Source organism: Gasterosteus aculeatus, chromosome 20, assembly GCF_964276395.1.
Source record: "Gasterosteus aculeatus chromosome 20, fGasAcu3.hap1.1, whole genome shotgun sequence".
NCBI classification, from domain to species: Eukaryota; Metazoa; Chordata; class Actinopteri; order Perciformes; family Gasterosteidae; genus Gasterosteus; species Gasterosteus aculeatus.
Genome location: NC_135707.1, coordinates 7049168 through 7069429, shown reverse-complemented (window position 1 = coordinate 7069429; position 20262 = coordinate 7049168). Strand labels below are relative to the sequence as shown.

General features: G+C 40.2%; 2 protein-coding genes and 4 long non-coding RNA genes across 7 annotated transcripts; all 6 read right to left on the bottom strand.

The window, feature by feature from the left end:
- Window positions 1–107: 107 nt before the first annotated feature.
- On the bottom strand, window positions 108–1304 carry LOC120811028 (uncharacterized). The gene is made up of 3 exons (XR_005710295.2): window positions 1048–1304; window positions 472–608; window positions 108–362 (listed from the first exon to the last, which is right to left on the bottom strand). It is a non-coding gene; the product is annotated as an uncharacterized LOC120811028 (long non-coding RNA).
- Window positions 1305–3299: 1995 nt separating this feature from the next.
- Window positions 3300–6798, bottom strand: LOC144389553 (uncharacterized). Its single transcript, XR_013453670.1, has 3 exons — window positions 6483–6798; window positions 3610–3746; window positions 3300–3500 (listed from the first exon to the last, which is right to left on the bottom strand). It is a non-coding gene; the product is annotated as an uncharacterized LOC144389553 (long non-coding RNA).
- A 1936-nt stretch (window positions 6799–8734) lies between these two features.
- LOC144389554 (uncharacterized) lies at window positions 8735–9657 on the bottom strand. Its single transcript, XR_013453671.1, has 3 exons — window positions 9487–9657; window positions 9045–9181; window positions 8735–8935 (listed from the first exon to the last, which is right to left on the bottom strand). It is a non-coding gene; the product is annotated as an uncharacterized LOC144389554 (long non-coding RNA).
- A 2034-nt stretch (window positions 9658–11691) lies between these two features.
- Window positions 11692–13016, bottom strand: LOC144389552 (uncharacterized). Its single transcript, XR_013453669.1, has 3 exons — window positions 12460–13016; window positions 11999–12135; window positions 11692–11889 (listed from the first exon to the last, which is right to left on the bottom strand). It is a non-coding gene; the product is annotated as an uncharacterized LOC144389552 (long non-coding RNA).
- A 1767-nt stretch (window positions 13017–14783) lies between these two features.
- Window positions 14784–16016, bottom strand: s100w (S100 calcium binding protein W). 2 transcript variants are annotated; one of them, XM_040165124.2, is made up of 3 exons: window positions 15867–16016; window positions 15374–15516; window positions 14784–15257 (listed from the first exon to the last, which is right to left on the bottom strand). In XM_040165124.2, the coding sequence occupies exons 2-3, from the start codon at window positions 15512–15514 to the stop codon at window positions 15069–15071; spliced, it is 330 nt and encodes a 109-aa protein (XP_040021058.1). In that variant the 5' UTR covers window positions 15515–15516; window positions 15867–16016; the 3' UTR covers window positions 14784–15068. The 2 variants fall into 2 exon arrangements, with proteins under 2 accessions (XP_040021058.1, XP_077950943.1); XM_078094817.1 differs by lacking the exon at window positions 15867–16016 and adding an exon at window positions 15593–15762.
- Window positions 16017–18267: 2251 nt separating this feature from the next.
- On the bottom strand, window positions 18268–19642 carry s100a10b (S100 calcium binding protein A10b). The gene is made up of 3 exons (XM_040165122.2): window positions 19450–19642; window positions 18589–18743; window positions 18268–18485 (listed from the first exon to the last, which is right to left on the bottom strand). Exons 2-3 carry the CDS (start codon window positions 18724–18726, stop codon window positions 18324–18326), a joined length of 300 nt encoding a protein of 99 aa, XP_040021056.2. The 5' UTR covers window positions 18727–18743; window positions 19450–19642; the 3' UTR covers window positions 18268–18323.
- Between the last annotated feature and the right edge of the window lie 620 nt (window positions 19643–20262).

Genomic DNA, 20262 nt, shown 5'->3' with positions numbered 1-20262 from the left:
CTGAAATTAATTTGAAAAAATTGCTGAAAATACAGAAATGGGAAAAGCTGAAGGGAATTTCAATAGATTTGCTGAAAATGTAGAAATGAGAAAAGCACAATTCACAATTTGATTTCTTTTTGTTTTTATTCATCACTGATTACATTGAACTTCGATGATGTGAAATTTGATTGTCCAGTTTATGTTTTCATTTAGAACAAATTAAAATATCCAAAGGAGTCCTGAAGCAACTTGGCTTGGTAAGATTATCCCAGAACCGACATGAGCATTGCAACAAAAGTGATGTACTCTTGGTAACTGATTACGGAATCACCATCTTCATTCAGGTTATCAAAGAATTCATCCACTTCCTTGGAGCTCAGCTAAAAAAAAGAAAAGATCAAAAAGAATTGTTAATGCAAAACATAAACTATCCGTCAAGGAGGCGTTCATAGCTGTTTTTGCTAAAGTGCCGCTTTATCGTCTACTTACTTCCTCCCCAATTTGCTCACGGAGCAATTTGGAAAGTTCTTTCTTGGTTAAAGTTTCCTTGTCCCCTTCTTCTCCAGCATACTTGTCAAATACATTCCTAATAATTCCCATTGCAGCAATAAGTTCACCCATGTTGACTGAAATGACAAAGTATTGAAGTATTGACTTTAATCAGTGTTCATGACAACATATTTAAAAGCTTCCTTCCAACTTGAGTTGGGGCGGCTTTAGAGCCTCAAATTAAAAGATTGGGAAGAGTTGGATCAGCAACTTTTTGATAGATAAAACACTTCGCACTTTCTTATTTCTTGTTCTTCTGAGTTTGTATCCTTATGGTTGAAATGCACTTATTGTTACGCGAAAATGACATGTAATGTAACTTGATCATTTCCAAAACACGTCCACATTTGCTTTGCTCTTTTGTTAGCTTGTCCTCTTTTCCCTGCTCCCGGGGTCAATACTACATTTTAGTTAGATAATGTTGCATGTTGGGTATCATGTAGCTGGACAAATTAAATGCAGGATTGTAAATGTTGTAATTTCAAAAAGGATATTTAAAAACCCATGTACACTTACCCAAAAAGTATGAAGGCTTGAGCGGGTAAGAAGAGTGTAAGGGAGGATTTGAGACAATGCACTGACATGAATGGTTTTAAATAGAGAATGACGCGCCCTCCTTTGAGAGACCCACCCCTCTCTATTGTATTTTTTCTGTCTTTCTACACCTGAAAAATATACAAAAGGCCCAGATGACATCATCATCAATCTCTTTTCAGTGCGTACAACAGGGGAAGTCTCAAAGGCTCTACATACACCCCTAACCTGAACAGAACAAATATGGTTTCTTCTTTCAGGGCAAATATTGATCATCAGTTTGAAAATAACTTCCTTCATTTGCAAAAACTAGTCCAGCACGTTTTGCAGAGTGTATCTCGTGTTACACGCAGCTCCTACCAGACTCGTCATGACTTTCAAGGGTTTTTTCTCAAAAGCGTTTGATTTGTTCTTAGATTTGTGAATGTTACTTTTCATTGTTTTCCCCCATTTGATCCATTGAAGTGGATACATGTGTTAATAGTTTTTCTCTGTTGGTGTCTTTTTAACCATGTTAATTCATGCAGGACGCTCGCAAACACTCGTGTCAAGTGCGATAAAGATACCGACAAGTACTTCAATCAGGAAAAAGGAATGACACACTTTTGCATTCCTTTGAAACAAGGTTAAGAAACATTCCTAGACAAGAGATAAACTAACTTTAATCAGTATAAATCCTACCACCTCATCTCTTGCACTGACACTATACACTGTTATTGTTTCTACAAATCTGCTATTTTTGTCACGTTTACATGTAAATGGTGAGTGAAAAGTTTATGAATATGCAACGTGGCTGGTAAGTAATTAAATAAATGACTATTAATACCATTTATTTAATGGCATTATTAGAAATGTATTTATACAAGCAGTTATAAACAAACCAACAAGTACAAAAACTCTGAGTGAGGACTTCAGTAACAAACGAGTCGGCTCTTGTCTGCACACACAAAGTGTGGTTCGTTGCAAATATCACAACCTGCTATGTGGTCAAACCTGATGAGGCGTTGCTCTTAGTTTTATGGTAGACAAAGACACCAGTACAAACAGGTATATACGCATGTTCAGAGACACGTGTACGCGTGCTGCAGGCTTCCTGACAGCAGATGAATCCTTCTGCAGAATGCTGTCCTCCCTCACAAGCTCACCAACATCTACAGAAACATCTCTATTGCTTTTGATAAATACAAAGCAATAGCCAACATTAATAGTGGAAGCAAGACTAAGGGTCAAATTCTGGAGCAGATTAAGAATTAATGATTTAGTCTGCCACTGATAAGAAAGAAAAGCATGCATGACTTTCGGCAAATGTTGAAGGGATAAAAATGTCTTAACTTAAAATCATCTTTTGGGCTAAAAGGAACAACTATGAACTCTGGTGAACAGTATTGAAAACTATGCTATGATAATAATTCTCAGGCCAAATGTTGCAGCTCCATATTTAACAAACCTGTAATATTATAATTTTCAGCATTCTGATGTTGTGCGTTTGATGACTTCACATCATTGAACTTGACTTTAAAGCAGCATCACTGAATACAATTTTACCAAAGATGCGCCTTCCATCCGGGCTGAATCATAAAACCCGAGTGGACAACTTGCTACACAGACGTCCTGCGTTTCCAAAAGCCACACGTACGGCTGTGAGGCTCTTTGTCTTTATAGTTTGTTGTATCTTCAGAGTAGCGCTCTGTTCATGTTTCTGAACTAATGTTTAAATTGGCAAACTTTTGGTGATACTCTTCATCCTCTCTATAAGGCAAATTGATTCCATCCACAGAAGACCATAAAATGAATAAATATCATGGACACCTGAGAGTAAACGTTTTAAACACAAGGGGGCGTCGCAGCAAAAATCACTGTGTTTGAAAAGCAAGAGTTGAACACGAGAACACAGAACGCAGCCCAATTACTGAAATCTACCAACATGTGCATGAAGATTTCTGCTTCTGAGGTTTTAAAGATTGGTTTTATTCTCACTTGTGGGCGGTTTTAAGGACCTCGTGCAGATTGAAAGCTGTGTTATAGTCTGTCCTACGTGTGATGCATCCATACCGTGAACATTTCTCCATGGAAGAATTCCTGAATAATACATTGAGAGACCTTTTCATTAGTACGTTGAATGAAAAGGCAGATTATGTTTTTAAAGAGTATTTTAAAGGTATTCTGCCTCTTAGCTGCTTCACTTTAAATTATACCTGGATTTTGTTTCAGAACACAGAAAACAATTCACAGTATTATTATTTTTTAGATTTCATTTATTTGTTTAATTCAAATGAAAATATTCCAAATAAGTTCCGAAGCAACTTGGCTTGGTAAGATTATTCCAACATTAAAGCGAGCGTTGCAACAAAAACAACATACTCTTGGTAACTGATTACAGAATCCCCATCTTGGTTCAGGCCTTTGAAGAATTCATCCACTTCCTTGGAACTGAACTAAAGAAAAGAAAAGATCAGAAAGAATTGTTAATGCAAAACATAAACTATCCGTCAAGGAGGCGTTCATAGCTGTTTTTGCTAAAGTGCCGCTTTATCGTCTACTTACTTCCTCCCCAATTTGCTCACGGAGCAATTTGGAAAGTTCTTTCTTGGTTAAAGTTTCCTTGTCCCCTTCTCCTCCAGCATACTTGTCAAAGACTTTCCTGATAATTCCCATTGCAGCAATGAGTTCACCCATGTTGACTGAAATGACAAAGTATTGATGACAAAATATGTAAAACCTTCCTTCCAACTTCCACATGAGTTGGGTGGCTTTGAAACGTCAAATTAAGACACTGGGAAGAGTTAAATGAGCAACTTGATCGTTTCCAAACCACACTTGCGTTGCTCTTTTGTTAGCTTGTCCTCTTTTCCCTGATCTCGGGGTCAATACTATATTTTAGTTAGATAATGTTGCATGTTGGGTATCATGTTGTTACGGCCACAGCCTTCTGAGTTTGTTTTTGTGATTATTAATTGGTTTGGCCCTTCTGAGTGCAGGCTCCGCCCCTGCGCACCTGAGAGCGGTTGCGGTGATGGCTCAGGCTGAGCATATAGAGGGGAGAGCGACTGAGCGCCGGAAGAAGGAGGAGACCTGCGAGAGCGCCAGGCCCCGGCCTCAACACCAGGAGACCAGTGTTTTGTGTTCGAGCTACTATTGTGATATATTAATGTGTGAAACGGAGAGGCTGGAGGTTGGAAAACTATAAAAAGAACTTTGCATCGCTTCCTGCCTATCGCGTTTCTTTATGTGGCTGACCCCTCGGCTGAACGAGCCGTCACCTTATCGAGGGGACCCTATTTATGTCGTGTTGAACCGAAAGCGACCACCCCTGACGATCCGGTAGCTAAGGTACCCACCGAGCAGGTCTCATTGGTAACTTATGCTTTACCTGCCGACACTGAGGATGATGGGTTGCATGTCTCTATGGAAGTTTTAAACGGGGGGTGTTTCAAAAATTCGGAAGTCTTAACTTCACTCCCTTCTCAACTGGCCTATTTATCTCGCGAACAGCAACGGTACGTAATGGACCTGATAAAGGAGTTCCCAAATCTGTTCAACGACGTACCTCCCGGAACTAATGTCATCCAGCATGACATCGAAGTTGGCCGTGCAGGACCTTTCAAGCAACATGCTTACCGCTGTCCATTAACTAAGAGAGAGGCAATGAAAGCTGAGGTGCAATATTTACTAGAGAATGGGTTCGCTGTTCCGAGCAGTAGCCCCTGGAGCTCGCCGTGCATTCTGGTGCCGAAGGCTGATGGGTCCCTTCGTTTTTGTACCGATTTCCGAAAGGTCAATTCCGTCACCGTGGCGGATGCTTTTCCCTTACCACGTGTGGACGATTGTGTGGATAGTCTTGGGGGTGCAAACTACATCACCAAGTTGGACCTATTGAAAGGTTATTGGCAGGTGCCCCTCACCGAGCGGGCTTCTAAAATCTCTGCGTTTGTAACCCCCGACGCTTTTCTGCAGTATACGCGTATGGCCTTCGGTCTCCGAAACGCGCCCGCAACATTTCAGCGGTTAATGTCCACAGTCTTAGGGGGGGTTCCTAACTGTACTGTTTATTTAGACGATGTTGTCGTTTACTCGTCTACGTGGGAGGAACACACGTTAACGTTGCATGACGTGTTTGGCCGATTGTCCGCTGCTTCCTTAACGTTAAATCTAAAAAAATGTGAATTTGTAAAAGCTTCTGTAACGTATCTAGGGAAGCAGGTGGGAAATGGTCAAGTGCGACCACGGGACGGAAAGGTGGCTGCTGTGCTCAACTACCCAACACCTACTACGAGGAGAGAACTACGTAGGTTCCTGGGAATGGTGGGGTACTATCGTTGTTTTTGCAAGAACTTCTCGACTGTTGTTGCGCCGTTAACAACACTGTGTAGTCCAAAAGTGGGTTTTCTTTGGACTAACGAATGCGAGCAGGCATTCCTGTCGGCAAAATCTCTCCTTTGCAGTGCACCGGTGCTGTCCGCCCCAGACCTGACTCGTCCGTTCCAGCTGGAGGTGGACGCCAGCGCGGTTGGAGTGGGAGCTGTCCTTCTCCAGGAGGGTGCTGACAACCTAGGCCACCCCGTATCATACTTCTCAGCTAAGTTCAACAGTCATCAGTTGAATTATTCAACCATTGAAAAAGAGACCTTAGCTCTGTTGCTAGCATTACAACAGTTTAACGTTTACGTGGGGGCTAGTGCGTCTCCTGTCGTTGTTTATACAGATCATAATCCACTTGTTTTTCTGAGCAAAATGTATAACCAAAAATCAACGACTCATGCGTTGGGCCTTAATGGTTCAGCCGTACAATCTTGAGATCCGTCATAAAAGAGGCTCTGACAACGTAGTTGCAGATGCGTTGTCTCGCGGATTAATTTAGGAACAGGATTTTCTGTATGAACCCATGCAGAATCAGTTTTTCTTTTTCCCTCTAAGGAAGGAGGAAAAGAAAAAAAAAAAAAAAATGATTCTTCCTCTAGGGGGGGAAGTGTTACGGCCACAGCCTTCTGAGTTTGTTTTTGTGATTATTAATTGGTTTGGCCCTTCTGAGTGCAGGCTCCGCCCCTGCGCACCTGAGAGCGGTTGCGGTGATGGCTCAGGCTGAGCATATAGAGGGGAGAGCGACTGAGCGCCGGAAGAAGGAGGAGACCTGCGAGAGCGCCAGGCCCCGGCCTCAACACCAGGAGACCAGTGTTTTGTGTTCGAGCTACTATTGTGATATATTAATGTGTGAAACGGAGAGGCTGGAGGTTGGAAAACTATAAAAAGAACTTTGCATCGCTTCCTGCCTATCGCGTTTCTTTATGTGGCTGACCCCTCGGCTGAACGAGCCGTCACCTTATCGAGGGGTCCGTAACACATGTAGCTGGACAAACTAAATGCAAAATTGTAAATGTTGTTTTTTCAAAAAGGATATTTAAAAAGTCATGTCCACTTACCCAAATAGTATGAAGGCTGGAGCAGAGAAGAAGAGTGGAAGGGAGGATTTGAGACGACTCACTGACATGAATGGTTTTAAATAGAGAATGACGCGCCCTCCTTTGAGAGACCCACCCCTCTCTATTGTATTTTTTCTGTCTTTCTACACCTGAAAAATATACAAAAGGCCCAGATGACATCATCATCAATCTCTTTTCAGTGCGTACAACAGGGGAAGTCTCAAAGGCTCTACATACACCCCTAACCTGAACAGAACAAATATGGTTTCTTCTTTCAGAGCAAATATTGATCATCAGTTTAAAAATAACTTCCTTCATTTGCAAAAACTAGTCCAGCGTGTTTTGCAGAGTGTATCTCGTCTTACACGCAGCTCCTACCAGACTCGTCATGACTTTCAAGGGTTTTTTCTCAAAAGCGTTTGATTTGTTCTTAGATTTGTGAATGTTACTTTTCATTGTTTTCCCCCATTTGATCCATTGAAGTGGATACATGTGTTAATAGTTTTTCTCTGTTGGTGTCTTTTTAACCATGTTAATTCATGCAGGACGCTCGCAATCACTTGTGTCAAGTGCGATAAAGATACCAACAAGTACTTCAATCAGGAAAAAGGAATGACACACTTTTGCATTCCTTTGAAACAAGGTTAAGAAACATTCCTAGACAAGAGATAAACTAACTTTAATCAGTATAAATCCTACCACCTCATCTCTTGCACTGACACTATATACTGTTATTGTTTCTACAAATCTGCTATTTTTGTCACGTTTACATGTAAATGGTGAGTGAAAAGTTTATGAATATGCAACGTGGCTGGTAAGTAATTAAATAAATGACTATTAATACCATTTATTTAATGGCATTATTAGAAATGTATTTATACAAGCAGTTATAAACAAACCAACAAGTACAAAAACTCTGAGTGAGGACTTCAGTAACAAACGAGTCGGCTCTTGTCTGCACACACAAAGTGTGGTTCGTTGCAAATATCACAACCTGCTATGTGGTCAAACCTGATGAGGCGTTGCTCTTAGTTTTATGGTAGACAAAGACACCAGTACAAACAGGTATATACGCATGTTCAGAGACACGTGTACGCGTGCTGCAGGCTTCCTGACAGCAGATGAATCCTTCTGCAGAATGCTGTCCTCCCTCACAAGCTCACCAACATCTACAGAAACATCTCTATTGCTTTTGATAAATACAAAGCAATAGCCAACATTAATAGTGGAAGCAAGACTAAGGGTCAAATTCTGGAGCAGATTAAGAATTAATGATTTAGTCTGCCACTGATAAGAAAGAAAAGCATGCATGACTTTCGGCAAATGTTGAAGGGATAAAAATGTCTTAACTTAAAATCATCTTTTGGGCTAAAAGGAACAACTATGAACTCTGGTGAACAGTATTGAAAACTATGCTATGATAATAATTCTCAGGCCAAATGTTGCAGCTCCATATTTAACAAACCTGTAATATTATAATTTTCAGCATTCTGATGTTGTGCGTTTGATGACTTCACATCATTGAACTTGACTTTAAAGCAGCATCACTGAATACAATTTTACCAAAGATGCGCCTTCCATCCGGGCTGAATCATAAAACCCGAGTGGACAACTTGCTACACAGACGTCCTGCGTTTCCAAAAGCCACACGTACGGCTGTGAGGCTCTTTGTCTTTATAGTTTGTTGTATCTTCAGAGTAGCGCTCTGTTCATGTTTCTGAACTAATGTTTAAATTGGCAAACTTTTGGTGATACTCTTCATCCTCTCTATAAGGCAAATTGATTCCATCCACAGAAGACCATAAAATGAATAAATATCATGGACACCTGAGAGTAAACACTTTAAACACAAGGGGGCGTCGCAGTAAAAATCACTGTGTTTGAAAAGCAAGAGTTGAACACGAGAACACAGAACGCAGCCCAATTACTGAAATCTACCAACATGTGCATGAAGATTTCTGCTTCTGAGGTTTTAAAGATTGGTTTTATTCTCACTTGTGGGCGGTTTTAAGGACCTCGTGCAGATTGAAAGCTGTGTTATAGTCTGTCCTACGTGTGATGCATCCATACCGTGAACATTTCTCCATGGAAGAATTCCTGAATAATACATTGAGAGACCTTTTCATTAGTACGTTGAATGAAAAGGCAGATTATGTTTTTAAAGAGTATTTTAAAGGCATTCTGCCTCTTAGCTGCTTCACTTTAAATTATACCTGGATTTTGTTTCAGAACACAGAAAACAATTCACAATATTATTATTTTTTAGATTTCATTTATTTGTTTAATTCAAATGAAAATATTCCAAATAAGTTCCGAAGCAACTTGGCTTGGTAAGATTATTCCAACATTAAAGCGAGCGTTGCAACAAAAACAACATACTCTTGGTAACTGATTACAGAATCCCCATCTTCGTTCAGGCCTTTGAAGAATTCATCCACTTCCTTGGAACTGAACTAAAGAAAAGAAAAGATCAGAAAGAATTGTTAATGCAAAACATAAACTATCCGTCAAGGAGGCGTTCATAGCTGTTTTTGCTAAAGTGCCGCTTTATCGTCTACTTACTTCCTCCCCAATTTGCTCACGGAGCAATTTGGAAAGTTCTTTTTTGGTTAAAGTTTCCTTGTCCCCTTCTTCTCCAGCATACTTGTCAAAGACTTTCCTGATAATTCCCATTGCAGCAATGAGTTCACCCATGTTGACTGAAATGACAAAGTATTGATGACAAAATATGTAAAACCTTCCTTCCAACTTCCACATGAGTTGGGTGGCTTTGAAACGTCAAATTAAGACACTGGGAAGAGTTAAATGAGCAACTTGATCGTTTCCAAACCACACTTGCGTTGCTCTTTTGTTAGCTTGTCCTCTTTTCCCTGATCTCGGGGTCAATACTATATTTTAGTTAGAAAATGTTGCATGTTGGGTATCGTGTAGCTGGACAAACTAAATGCAAAATTGTAAATGTTGTTTTTTCAAAAAGGATATTTAAAAAGTCATGTCCACTTACCCAAATAGTATGAAGGCTTGAGCGGGTAAGAAGAGTGTAAGGGAGGATTTGAGACGACTCACTGACATGAATGGTTTTAAATAGAGAATGACGCGCCCTCCTTTGAGAGACCCACCCCTCTCTATTGTATTTTTTCTGTCTTTCTACACCTGAAAAATATACAAAAGGCCCAGATGACATCATCATCAATCTCTTTTCAGTGCGTACAACAGGGGAAGTCTCAAAGGCTCTACATACACCCCTAACCTGAACAGAACAAATATGGTTTCTTCTTTCAGAGCAAATATTGATCATCAGTTTAAAAATAACTTCCTTCATTTGCAAAAACTAGTCCAGCGTGTTTTGCAGAGTGTATCTCGTCTTACACGCAGCTCCTACCAGACTCGTCATGACTTTCAAGGGTTTTTTCTCAAAAGCGTTTGATTTGTTCTTAGATTTGTGAATGTTACTTTTCATTGTTTTCCCCCATTTGATCCATTGAAGTGGATACATGTGTTAATAGTTTTTCTCTGTTGGTGTCTTTTTAACCATGTTAATTCATGCAGGACGCTCGCAATCACTTGTGTCAAGTGCGATAAAGATACCAACAAGTACTTCAATCAGGAAAAAGGAATGACACACTTTTGCATTCCTTTGAAACAAGGTTAAGAAACATTCCTAGACAAGAGATAAACTAACTTTAATCAGTATAAATCCTACCACCTCATCTCTTGCACTGACACTATATACTGTTATTGTTTCTACAAATCTGCTATTTTTGTCACGTTTACATGTAAATGGTGAGTGAAAAGTTTATGAATATGCAACGTGGCTGGTAAGTAATTAAATAAATGACTATTAATACCATTTATTTAATGGCATTATTAGAAATGTATTTATACAAGCAGTTATAAACAAACCAACAAGTACAAAAACTCTGAGTGAGGACTTCAGTAACAAACGAGTCGGCTCTTGTCTGCACACACAAAGTGTGGTTCGTTGCAAATATCACAACCTGCTATGTGGTCAAACCTGATGAGGCGTTGCTCTTAGTTTTATGGTAGACAAAGACACCAGTACAAACAGGTATATACGCATGTTCAGAGACACGTGTACGCGTGCTGCAGGCTTCCTGACAGCAGATGAATCCTTCTGCAGAATGCTGTCCTCCCTCACAAGCTCACCAACATCTACAGAAACATCTCTATTGCTTTTGATAAATACAAAGCAATAGCCAACATTAATAGTGGAAGCAAGACTAAGGGTCAAATTCTGGAGCAGATTAAGAATTAATGATTTAGTCTGCCACTGATAAGAAAGAAAAGCATGCATGACTTTCGGCAAATGTTGAAGGGATAAAAATGTCTTAACTTAAAATCATCTTTTGGGCTAAAAGGAACAACTATGAACTCTGGTGAACAGTATTGAAAACTATGCTATGATAATAATTCTCAGGCCAAATGTTGCAGCTCCATATTTAACAAACCTGTAATATTATAATTTTCAGCATTCTGATGTTGTGCGTTTGATGACTTCACATCATTGATCTTGACGTTAAAGCAGCATCACTGAATACAATTTTACTAAAGATGCGCCTTCCATCCGGGCTGAATCATAAAACCCGAGTGGACAACTTGCTACACAGACGTCCTGCGTTTCCAAAAGCCACACGTACGGCTGTGAGGCTCTTTGTCTTTATAGTTTGTTGTATCTTCAGAGTAGCGCTCTGTTCATGTTTCTTAACTAATGCTTAAATTGGCAAACTTTTGGTGATACTCTTCATCCTCTCTATAAGGCAAATTGATTCCATCCACAGAAGACCATAAAATGAATAAATATCATGGACACCTGAGAGTGAACGCTTTAAACACAAGGGGGCGTCGCAGCAAAAATCACTGTGTTTGAAAAGCAAGAGTTGAACACGAGAACACAGAACGCAGCCCAATTACTGAAATCTACCAACATGTGCATGAAGATTTCTGCTTCTGAGGGTTTCCGTTTTTACGGTTTTGAGTCCGTCCTACATGAGATGCATCCATACCGTGAACATTTCTCCATGGAAGAATTCCTGAATAATACATTGAGAGACCTTTTCATTAGTACGGTGAATGAAAAGGCAGATTATGTTTTTAAAGATTATTTTGAAGGTATTCTGCCTTTTAGCTGCTTCACTTTAAATTATACCTGGATTTTGTTTCAGAACACAAAAAACAATTCACAATATGATTCTTTTTTAGATTTCATTTATTCATTTAATTCAAATGAAAATATTCCAAAGAAGTTCCGAAGCAACTTGGCTTGGTAAGATTATCCCACCATTAAAGCGAGCGTTGCAACAAAAACAACATACTCTTGGTAACTGATTACAGAATCCCCATCTTGGTTCAGGCCTTTGAAGAAGTCATCCACTTCCTTGGAACTGAACTAAAGCAAAGAAAAGATCAGAAAGAATTGTTAATGCAAAACATAAACTATCCGTCAAGGAGGCGTTCATAGCTGTTTTTGCTAAAGTGCCGCTTTATCTTCTACTTACATTCCCCCCAAGTTGCTCACGGAGCAATTTGGAAAGTTCTTTCTTGGTTAAAGATTCCTTGTCCCCTTCTTCTCCAGCATACTTGTCAAAGACTTTCCTGATAATTCCCATTGCAGCAATGAGTTCACCCATGTTGACTGAAATGACAAAGTATTGATGACTTTAATCAGTGTCCATAACAAAATATGTAAAACCTTCCTTCCAACTTCCACATGAGTTGGGCGGCTTTGAAACGTCAAATTAAGACACTGGGAAGAGTTAAATGAGCAACTTGATCGTTTCCAAACCACACTTGCGTTGCTCTTTTGTTAGCTTGTCCTCTTTTCCCTGATCTCGGGGTCAATACTACATTTTAGTTAGAAAATGTTGCATGTTGGGTATCATGTAGCTGGACAAACTAAATGCAAAATTGTAAATGTTGTTTTTTCAAAAAGGATATTTAAAAAGTCATGTCCACTTACCCAAATAGTATGAAGGCTGGAGCAGAGAAGAGGAGTGGAAGGGAGGATTTTGAGACAACGCACTGACTTGAATGGTTTTAAATAGAGAATGACGCGCCCACTTTCAAGAGACCCACCCCTCTCTATCATGTTTTTTCTTTTTTTCTAAAATATTTTTAAAAAGGCAGTGTCTTTCCAGTGTGTATTTTTCATCTTTCAGGCCAAATATTGACCATACGTTTCAGAATAAATCCCTTAATTTGTAAAAACTAGTCCAGCGTGTTTTGCAGAGTGTTTATCTCGTGTTACACGGCGCTCTGACCAGGCTCGTCATGACCTTCAAGGTGTTTTACTCCAAATATGCTTGTTCAAAAGAAAGCCGGCTGGTTTCTAAACATTTCTAGTTAAGAGATTGCATTTGTTACCTAACGTTTAACAAACCCCCAAAGAGATGGCTAACTAACTTAAAAAAACTAACTAACTTCAATCAGCAGAAGCACAACGTGCTGTGTGGTAAGACCTGGTGAGTAGAGGCGTTGGTCCAGACACCAGTACAAACAAGTGTACAAGCTTGTGATTCACAGGTGAGGAATGTTTGCTGACACCAGAAGATCCCTTCTGCAGACGGTGTGTCCTCCCTCCCTCACAAGCGCACATCCATACATCTACAGAAACGTCTTTATAGTACTTTGTAGCCATTAAAAACACCGCAATGGTGTCAGAACTGCCAATATAAGTACTATGTTGTCGGCCTGTGTGATGGAATAAGTTTGTGCATATTTGGAGACACAAAAGTAGAACCCTTTTTTCTTCTTTTTCAAGTAAACTCCACCGTAAGTGCGTTGTACGTGCCATATTTAGATTTTTACTATATGTCTTCAACTATTTTGCCTAAAAGTAGACGCCTGCAGCGTGATACACTAGTGTTTTGCCATTTAGGGCACGGCTCTTGCTTATTAAAAACTTGTTTTCTGTTGTGTAATCGCTGCCTCTCCCATGGTAACCGCACCAGAAACTTTCCACTACGACGCACTGGTTTGCGTGCAGTGTGTTCATGTGTGTGTGAGCAGGGTGTTTCACAGAGGAAGCGGCTAAATTGCACTTCCTCTGGCTTTTTTCTTGTTTTTAACTTTTTTCTTTGTTTAGTTTCAGCAGATTTGGGTAAAAAAAACCTTGGAATGTCTTTCTGTTGAGTTAAAGATATCAGTTGTTACGTAACACAAATGGCTTAAAGCTAAACTAACCTTAACCAGTAGAAATCCTGTCACCTCATCTCTGGCACTGACATTATATATTTTTACAAATCTGCTACTTTTACACACATCACATTTATATTTAGATGTAAAGTAAAATGTTTATGAAGCAACGTGCTTGGTAAATAATGAAATGACTTTTACCACAGTCTGCAGTGTTGCTACTTACACAGACATCAAACCAGGTGCATTCTGTTCACTCGGCTTTCAAACAAATAGATGCAAAACATTGATCTCAGATATCAGCTGCTGCTGCTTCATCCACTGAAGCCCAAACAGCCGCTCCAATATTATCTGATAAAAGTCTATGATATGAGCTCTTTCGTTTTTTTATGTCAATGAATGCATCTGCTGAAGTATATCATAACAATTTCCTCCCTATTTGTCAATTAGGGCCCATTAGTTACCATTTGCATCAATTTGTTTGAAAACATTGTGAGGAATTGAAGGATATGAATTTATTTGAGGGATATGTGTTTTTATATTATTTTTTTTGCAACACACAAGGAATAGATTTGCCTCCATAGTCTAAAATAGATTGAAAAATGCTCGCTGGTAAGGGAAACACTGTGCCGGCAGGCAGCTTTCCTTCAGCACACTTGAGCCACTTTACATCGGGACAATTTAAACAGGTTCTAATTTCTTTACATCACTGCCTGCAGCAAAAACCGTTTGTGGAAAGACAGGTCTTTCAGCCCATGCGAGCAAAGGAGAACCAATAGAAATGTTGGCTTGTTCAGACACGGAGGCGCATGAGTGAGCTGACATGAAAAAATCTGAAAACTAAAACGTACAGTTAAGTTGATATTAAAAGCGGTTTGAACACATTGTCAAGTGTTAACTTAAACTCAATTTGGAAAAATTCCATCGAAGACTTTATTGATAAGTGTCTAATGAAATATTAACAATGCAGGCAGAGGTTGTGAAAACCATCATTCCGCCACAACGTATTATATAATGATGTTTAGAAGTTGGATGGAATATATCCGAAGCAGTCAGTCAAGTTTAAAATGATCACTGACGAAGCAGGAGAACACAGCAGATTGTCTCTGGTGGTTGAATGTGGAACAAACGACGACACGTGTGGCCAGGAACGAGTCAAACTTCATTGTTTTTATTTATTGTCAGCAAAGCGTTGAATGGAAAGTTGAAAACATGCTGTCAGAGGTTTTAAGGAAGCAAGTATGACATCTCGGATGCACTTTCAAAACATAAATAACAAGTTTGATTTGAATGATGGATGTGCAAAAGGGCCTGATATAGCAACATCTGGATCCAGTGTCAGCTCTGCCCCATACGACATGCTCCGTAAATGTCATATGTATCAAATATTTCTAAATATATTATGATGCTGCAAACATTTTTAGGGTTGGTCCTTTAGTCTTCTTGTTCACCTTCTCGTTCTTTCCCTTTGCCCTTCTTGCCACCCTTGCCTGTCTTTTTCTGGTAGTAGCATTTGGCCAGGTCACTCACACAGCGACAGAACTCTCGGAAGTTTATCTCCCCATCGTGGTTTTTATCCAGCATGTTCATGGCCTCCTCGATGTCCTCAGCCTTGATTTGATCCTATAGAGAACACACGCTTACAGTGAAATTACACATTGCAATACAAGCGGTGTGGTGAGTAAGAGGCAGGATAACGCATCCATTTCAGGGCACATGAAGCGTGTTCAGTCTCTTACTTTTAACTCAGGAGTTTGAATTTCTTTCTCCAACACCTTCTTCAGCTCTTCTTTGTTCAACGTCTTTTTCTTTCCCTCATCATCAGCGTAATCCAGGAATATATCCACAATGTTTGTGATGACCTGGTCCAAACGAGCCATGACTGTGGGTAGAAAATCGTTAATGAGAGTAATTAACAGAGGTGCAACAGCAAATACCTTCAGAGAAACACCTCCTACCGGATTAACGGACAATATGATATGAGCATAAACATCAGAATCAGCCATGTATCCCCGCCCGAAGATGAATACCTTTGAAATACATTGAAGCATAACACTGTAAAATATGGTACTTGACAAATGCTCAGAGCACTTGATAAAGCTTAAGTAAACATCATGACACAACTCTCAAACATTCCTATTGCATCTTTCATTCTCAACATCTGGATTGAATGCTGTTTCTTTTCTTTTCTCTTCTCGTGTTCCCGACATCTTGCTTCTCATCAGGACTCACCTTCCAGTTCACGTTTCCTGGGCGAGGAGAGAGATCACGTCCGTTTCTCCTGCTGTCCAAGTGAGACTGTTGTCTAACTGAGAGGAAAGCCTCCTCTTAAAGAGTAGACATGCAACGTCTGACACACACACACACACACACACACACACACACACACACACACACACACACACACACACACACATGCATTGGAAATGCCCCCCACCCAGACTTCTTCAACTTGTGTAGCCCAAATGGTTGCCATTGATGACGTTGTGTGCCTGTGTGTGTGTGTGCCTGTGTGTGTGTGTGTGTGTTGCGTGTGTTGCGTGTGGATGAACAGCTGGCATAGATTATCTAAAATTAGACTCTGTATTATGGAGTTGCTCCGTGTAGCATTTTTCTAACTTAAATGGATCTTGAAGGCCAAATTATGAACTTCTGCGACCATCAGAGATCACAATGGAATGTATTTCCGACTTCAGTTCAGTCACTAAGTTAATGAAAACCCTAAAAAGGTCTCTGCAGAGCCTCGTGGGAGTGTCCCGGCTGTTTGTTCATCCTGACGCAGGTCGCGCCCCTCTTCATTCTGCTTAACATTTTGTAACTCGACCTCCATTTTCCGCTCCTTTGTTCCAAGGCAGCAGAAAGGCAGTACTGACTTCCTCTTACCCTCCGCTGCCCCCCTGCCAAGTCCCGTTTAACTCAAGTATCTTCCCTTTGGCCTCGATACTTTCACTTATTGAAACGATCAGATTCTCCTTTGCAGGGGAGGCAAAGTAAAGAGAGACGAAGGATCGTGTGGTTTTAATTACAAAAAGGTCCATCTCTCCTCACCCTGCTGGCCGAGGTGTGAGTTACAGTTTCAGCAGAGGAGCTACTGTGTCTCTGCAGTCTGCACAATAGACATACCTTTAAATAAAACATCAAATACAATTTCAAAGAACAGGTTTAGGTGTGTTCCTTTCATAATCCACCAAGAAAAGAGTAAGCTAACACCTGTCAAAGTGTGGGTGTGGGTGCAAGTTTCTCCACATTTCTGAAGGTACGTACAAAGGAGTGCAAAGGAGGTACAGGTGTTGCTGCAGTTATGTTCAGTGGGATTTATACCTAACAGTCTTATAGGGGAGAGAACAAAACTATTCTGGTCTGGCAGCTGCAGCATCCAAACCACATCCAAACCACATTGTGTTGTGGAAAACCTGGTTTTCAAGTGAAGCCCTTCAACAGGACACATCAAATGTGTGTGAGTCTCCTCTCACGCATCTTCACTGAATCATTTATTTATTGTGTTTCTGGGACATCTAGCGGTGATTTAAGGGTACCGCCAACTCCTTAAAACACCAAATATGAATGTTATTTAGTGTTAAAGGCTGCCATGTTGTTGTTATGTCTATGTTGTGATATGTCTCTCTCCGCATTTTGAAGGCACGTTCAGTGGGATTTATACCCAAAAGTCTTACAAGGGACGAGTGATGCTCTTTCACCGGAAACAACACATGCATGTTAGTCGGGTCTCATGCAGCCTCACTGAACACAGCATCATTCCTTCTAATAAAACAGTTATGTATTGTATTTTTCTGACATCTAGTGGTAAATGAAGAGTACGACCAACTCCTTAAAACCAAATTTAAATGTTATTTAGTGTTCGGTACTTGTTAAAGGCTGCCATGTTGGCTGAGACCATCGTGTTATCCTACTTTCTTTCTAAAAGGTGTGGCAATCACTACTTATTGGGGAAAAAGACATGTTTATGACATATGAGCAGCGATGATTGAATTGAACATGTGCTACAAAGTCATACTCAAGTAAAAGAAGGGTATGTTTTTCATTTTTAATATGATTTTATTTATATTTACTTGTTTACTTCATTACAATATTAAAATGTAGTTAGAATGGTGAATAAATGCTAGGATACTGAATGAAATCTCCTTTAGGCTACAAAATGAATTATGTTAAGTAGTACATACTAATGAAACAACATAACATTCTTATGTTCTTATGTAATTTGCAGGAAGTGGATAGAACTTATCAATGATATATTTATAATTATAATTATGATATTATTGCGAGCATTATTAAAGCCGTATAAAGAATTGACACTTCTGGTGGAGTCAGTGGACTAAAAAACATAATAATAATATAACAATATTTATGGGTTAAACAATGTGTTTCAGATGTGAAGTAAAGCACATATGTTTCATTATATTCATATGAATCAACCGTTTCTGTGTGTTCTGCGTTCATTTAAATTGGCAGAGCTCTGCTCGACTATAAAGGTTTCACATGTGTGCAGGAAATCGATGATGCAGTCTGTGTACGAATCTATACGCAACCAGAAGAGCGCTCACGCATGCAGTAGAGAAAACCAAGTGTTTTGGACCCAATATTAAACGAGTAATGAGACAAACAGAAGATGAAATCTTGTCAATAGTTTTTAATTTAGGATCTGGCAATCACATGTGCTACAAGATGATCTCACTTCTTGCCCTTCTTCTGTTCATGGAGCATGAAACACTTTTCACAGGCGATTGAGAGGCCGACGATGAGGGAAAGAAACTCTTCAAAGTCCACCTTATCATCCCCGTTTTGGTCCAAATCCTTCCTGATCTGCTCCACAACCTTGGGGTTCTTCTGGCTCTGAAAGAGGGACAGGATCATGTGGCAAACTTAAAGTATTCACAAAAAGGGCATTCATTGGTACTAAAGGAGAGAGGTTTGATTCAATGGGAGAGATTCTTACTTTCAGGAAGGTGGGTAACTCAGTCTCTACTAGTTTGTTTAGTTCTTTCTTGCTCAAGGACTTTCCGTCACCGTCTGCGTCGGCATAGCGGTGGAATATGGTGATCAGGGACTCCATGCACTTCTCTAACTCCGTCATGGTGGTGGACGTGGGCGCTGAGGGGAGGAAAGACAAGTCTGAGCAAGAAGTTGTCCGGCTGTCGTAAGTGCAGAAAAATACTCAACAGCCCTCTGCAGATCACTGTCTAAAATGGCAACTACATGACACTTGATAAAACTGGTATTTTAACAATAAAGAAGAAGTAACCATGAAGTGGGGACTTTTTGTCTTTTTCACTTCTATCTCAGTTAGGCCTGAAGGATACAGTTGTTATAAAGCAGGAGGCCGCTTAGAGGTAAAAGGAACACATTATACTTCAGAAGGTTTACAAAGTTCATCCAGGACGAACATGTTATTAAGTGAGGATGTGGGTGTTGGTCTCACTGGCACCAAAAGCAAATTCTCAGACCATTACACATTTTCCGGCCCACAAACTTTAATCCTTATCTCGGGCCTCCCGCTCTCCCTCTGCATTCCTTCTGCATATGTTTTGGTTAAGTTCCAAAATCACGAGATACAGCCTTTGCAAAAGTGGAAGACAAACAAAGGAGACGCAGAGAGGACGAGTCGCTGCTTGTCAGAGGAGGAAAGTCAATGCAGAGCAGAGATGGAACGCAGCCTACGACTTGGATAAATAATCTTCATTTAAAGAAGAAAGCATTTCCCCTGCATGCTTGCGCCAGTTATAAATACAGGCTGTAGAACAACTGTAACAGTCAAAGCTGAAGAAAGCGAGTTTCAGAGTGATTACAATAAACTTACCAGGTCTCTGAAAGGCAGACTGTTGTTGGAGATTGGGTGAAGATCGCAGTGACGCACTGAGAGTTCATTCCAGGTTTTATAGCTGCAGGCAACGCCCAATGAGATGGGAAGAAGGAGGGAGGGAAAGGGAGAGGGAGAGGGAGGGAGCGATGAGCAAATACTAACCGTGCCCATGTTTCCCCTCAAGACCGTCAGCGTGAAGCGATGCAGAGAACTTTCAAATCCGGCATCTGTAAATATCAATTTCCCCCCTTTTTTTTTTAACGTTTTATGTGACATCCCCATCTGGAAAATTTGGACGTGTTTTTTCCATTGTTAGTATTATTCTGATATGAATCCTGGTGGTAAAGCAAAGCATGACACATCTTCTGTTATCCTACGGCGTGCTCAGTCAAGTCCGTTGATCACAGTAACGGTCTCGTGAGTCATTTTCACATTCATTCTTCAATCGCATGTTCCTGCGGGATAAAACGCAGCTATGGGTGCAAAGTAACCACTGTCATGACTACAGTCACTTGTTTCCTGGTTCTCTCTAATTAAACTCTGGGTTTTAAAGCTAATTTATTTAGAGAAACACTGTGTTCTCACTGAGAAGCTGATCTGTTGGCCACAGAGCATCTCCACTGGAACTACTGCCGTTGAAATATATATGGATCAATAAAAACGGATGCATTTTTTTAATATAAAGCCACATTTTACTCATACTTCTTATACGAAGATTGTCCCCAAGACTGAACAGCCACCACTCACCTCTCTTGGAAATAGAAAGAGGCATCATTTCCAAATAACACCACCATGGTTTAGTTCCTCTGT

Excerpts from the sequence above, each read along its gene's own strand:
- s100w (XM_040165124.2), bottom strand. The coding sequence starts at position 15,514 with ATGGCTCGTTTGGACCAGGTCATCACAAACATTGTGGATATATTCCTG. Across the intron at positions 15,258-15,373 it reads TTCAAACTCCTGAGTTAAAA|GATCAAATCAAGGCTGAGGA; the intron begins GTAAGAGACTGA and ends TGTTCTCTATAG.
- s100a10b (XM_040165122.2), bottom strand. The coding sequence starts at position 18,726 with ATGACGGAGTTAGAGAAGTGCATGGAGTCCCTGATCACCATATTCCAC. Across the intron at positions 18,486-18,588 it reads AGTTACCCACCTTCCTGAAA|AGCCAGAAGAACCCCAAGGT; the intron begins GTAAGAATCTCT and ends TCCCTCTTTCAG.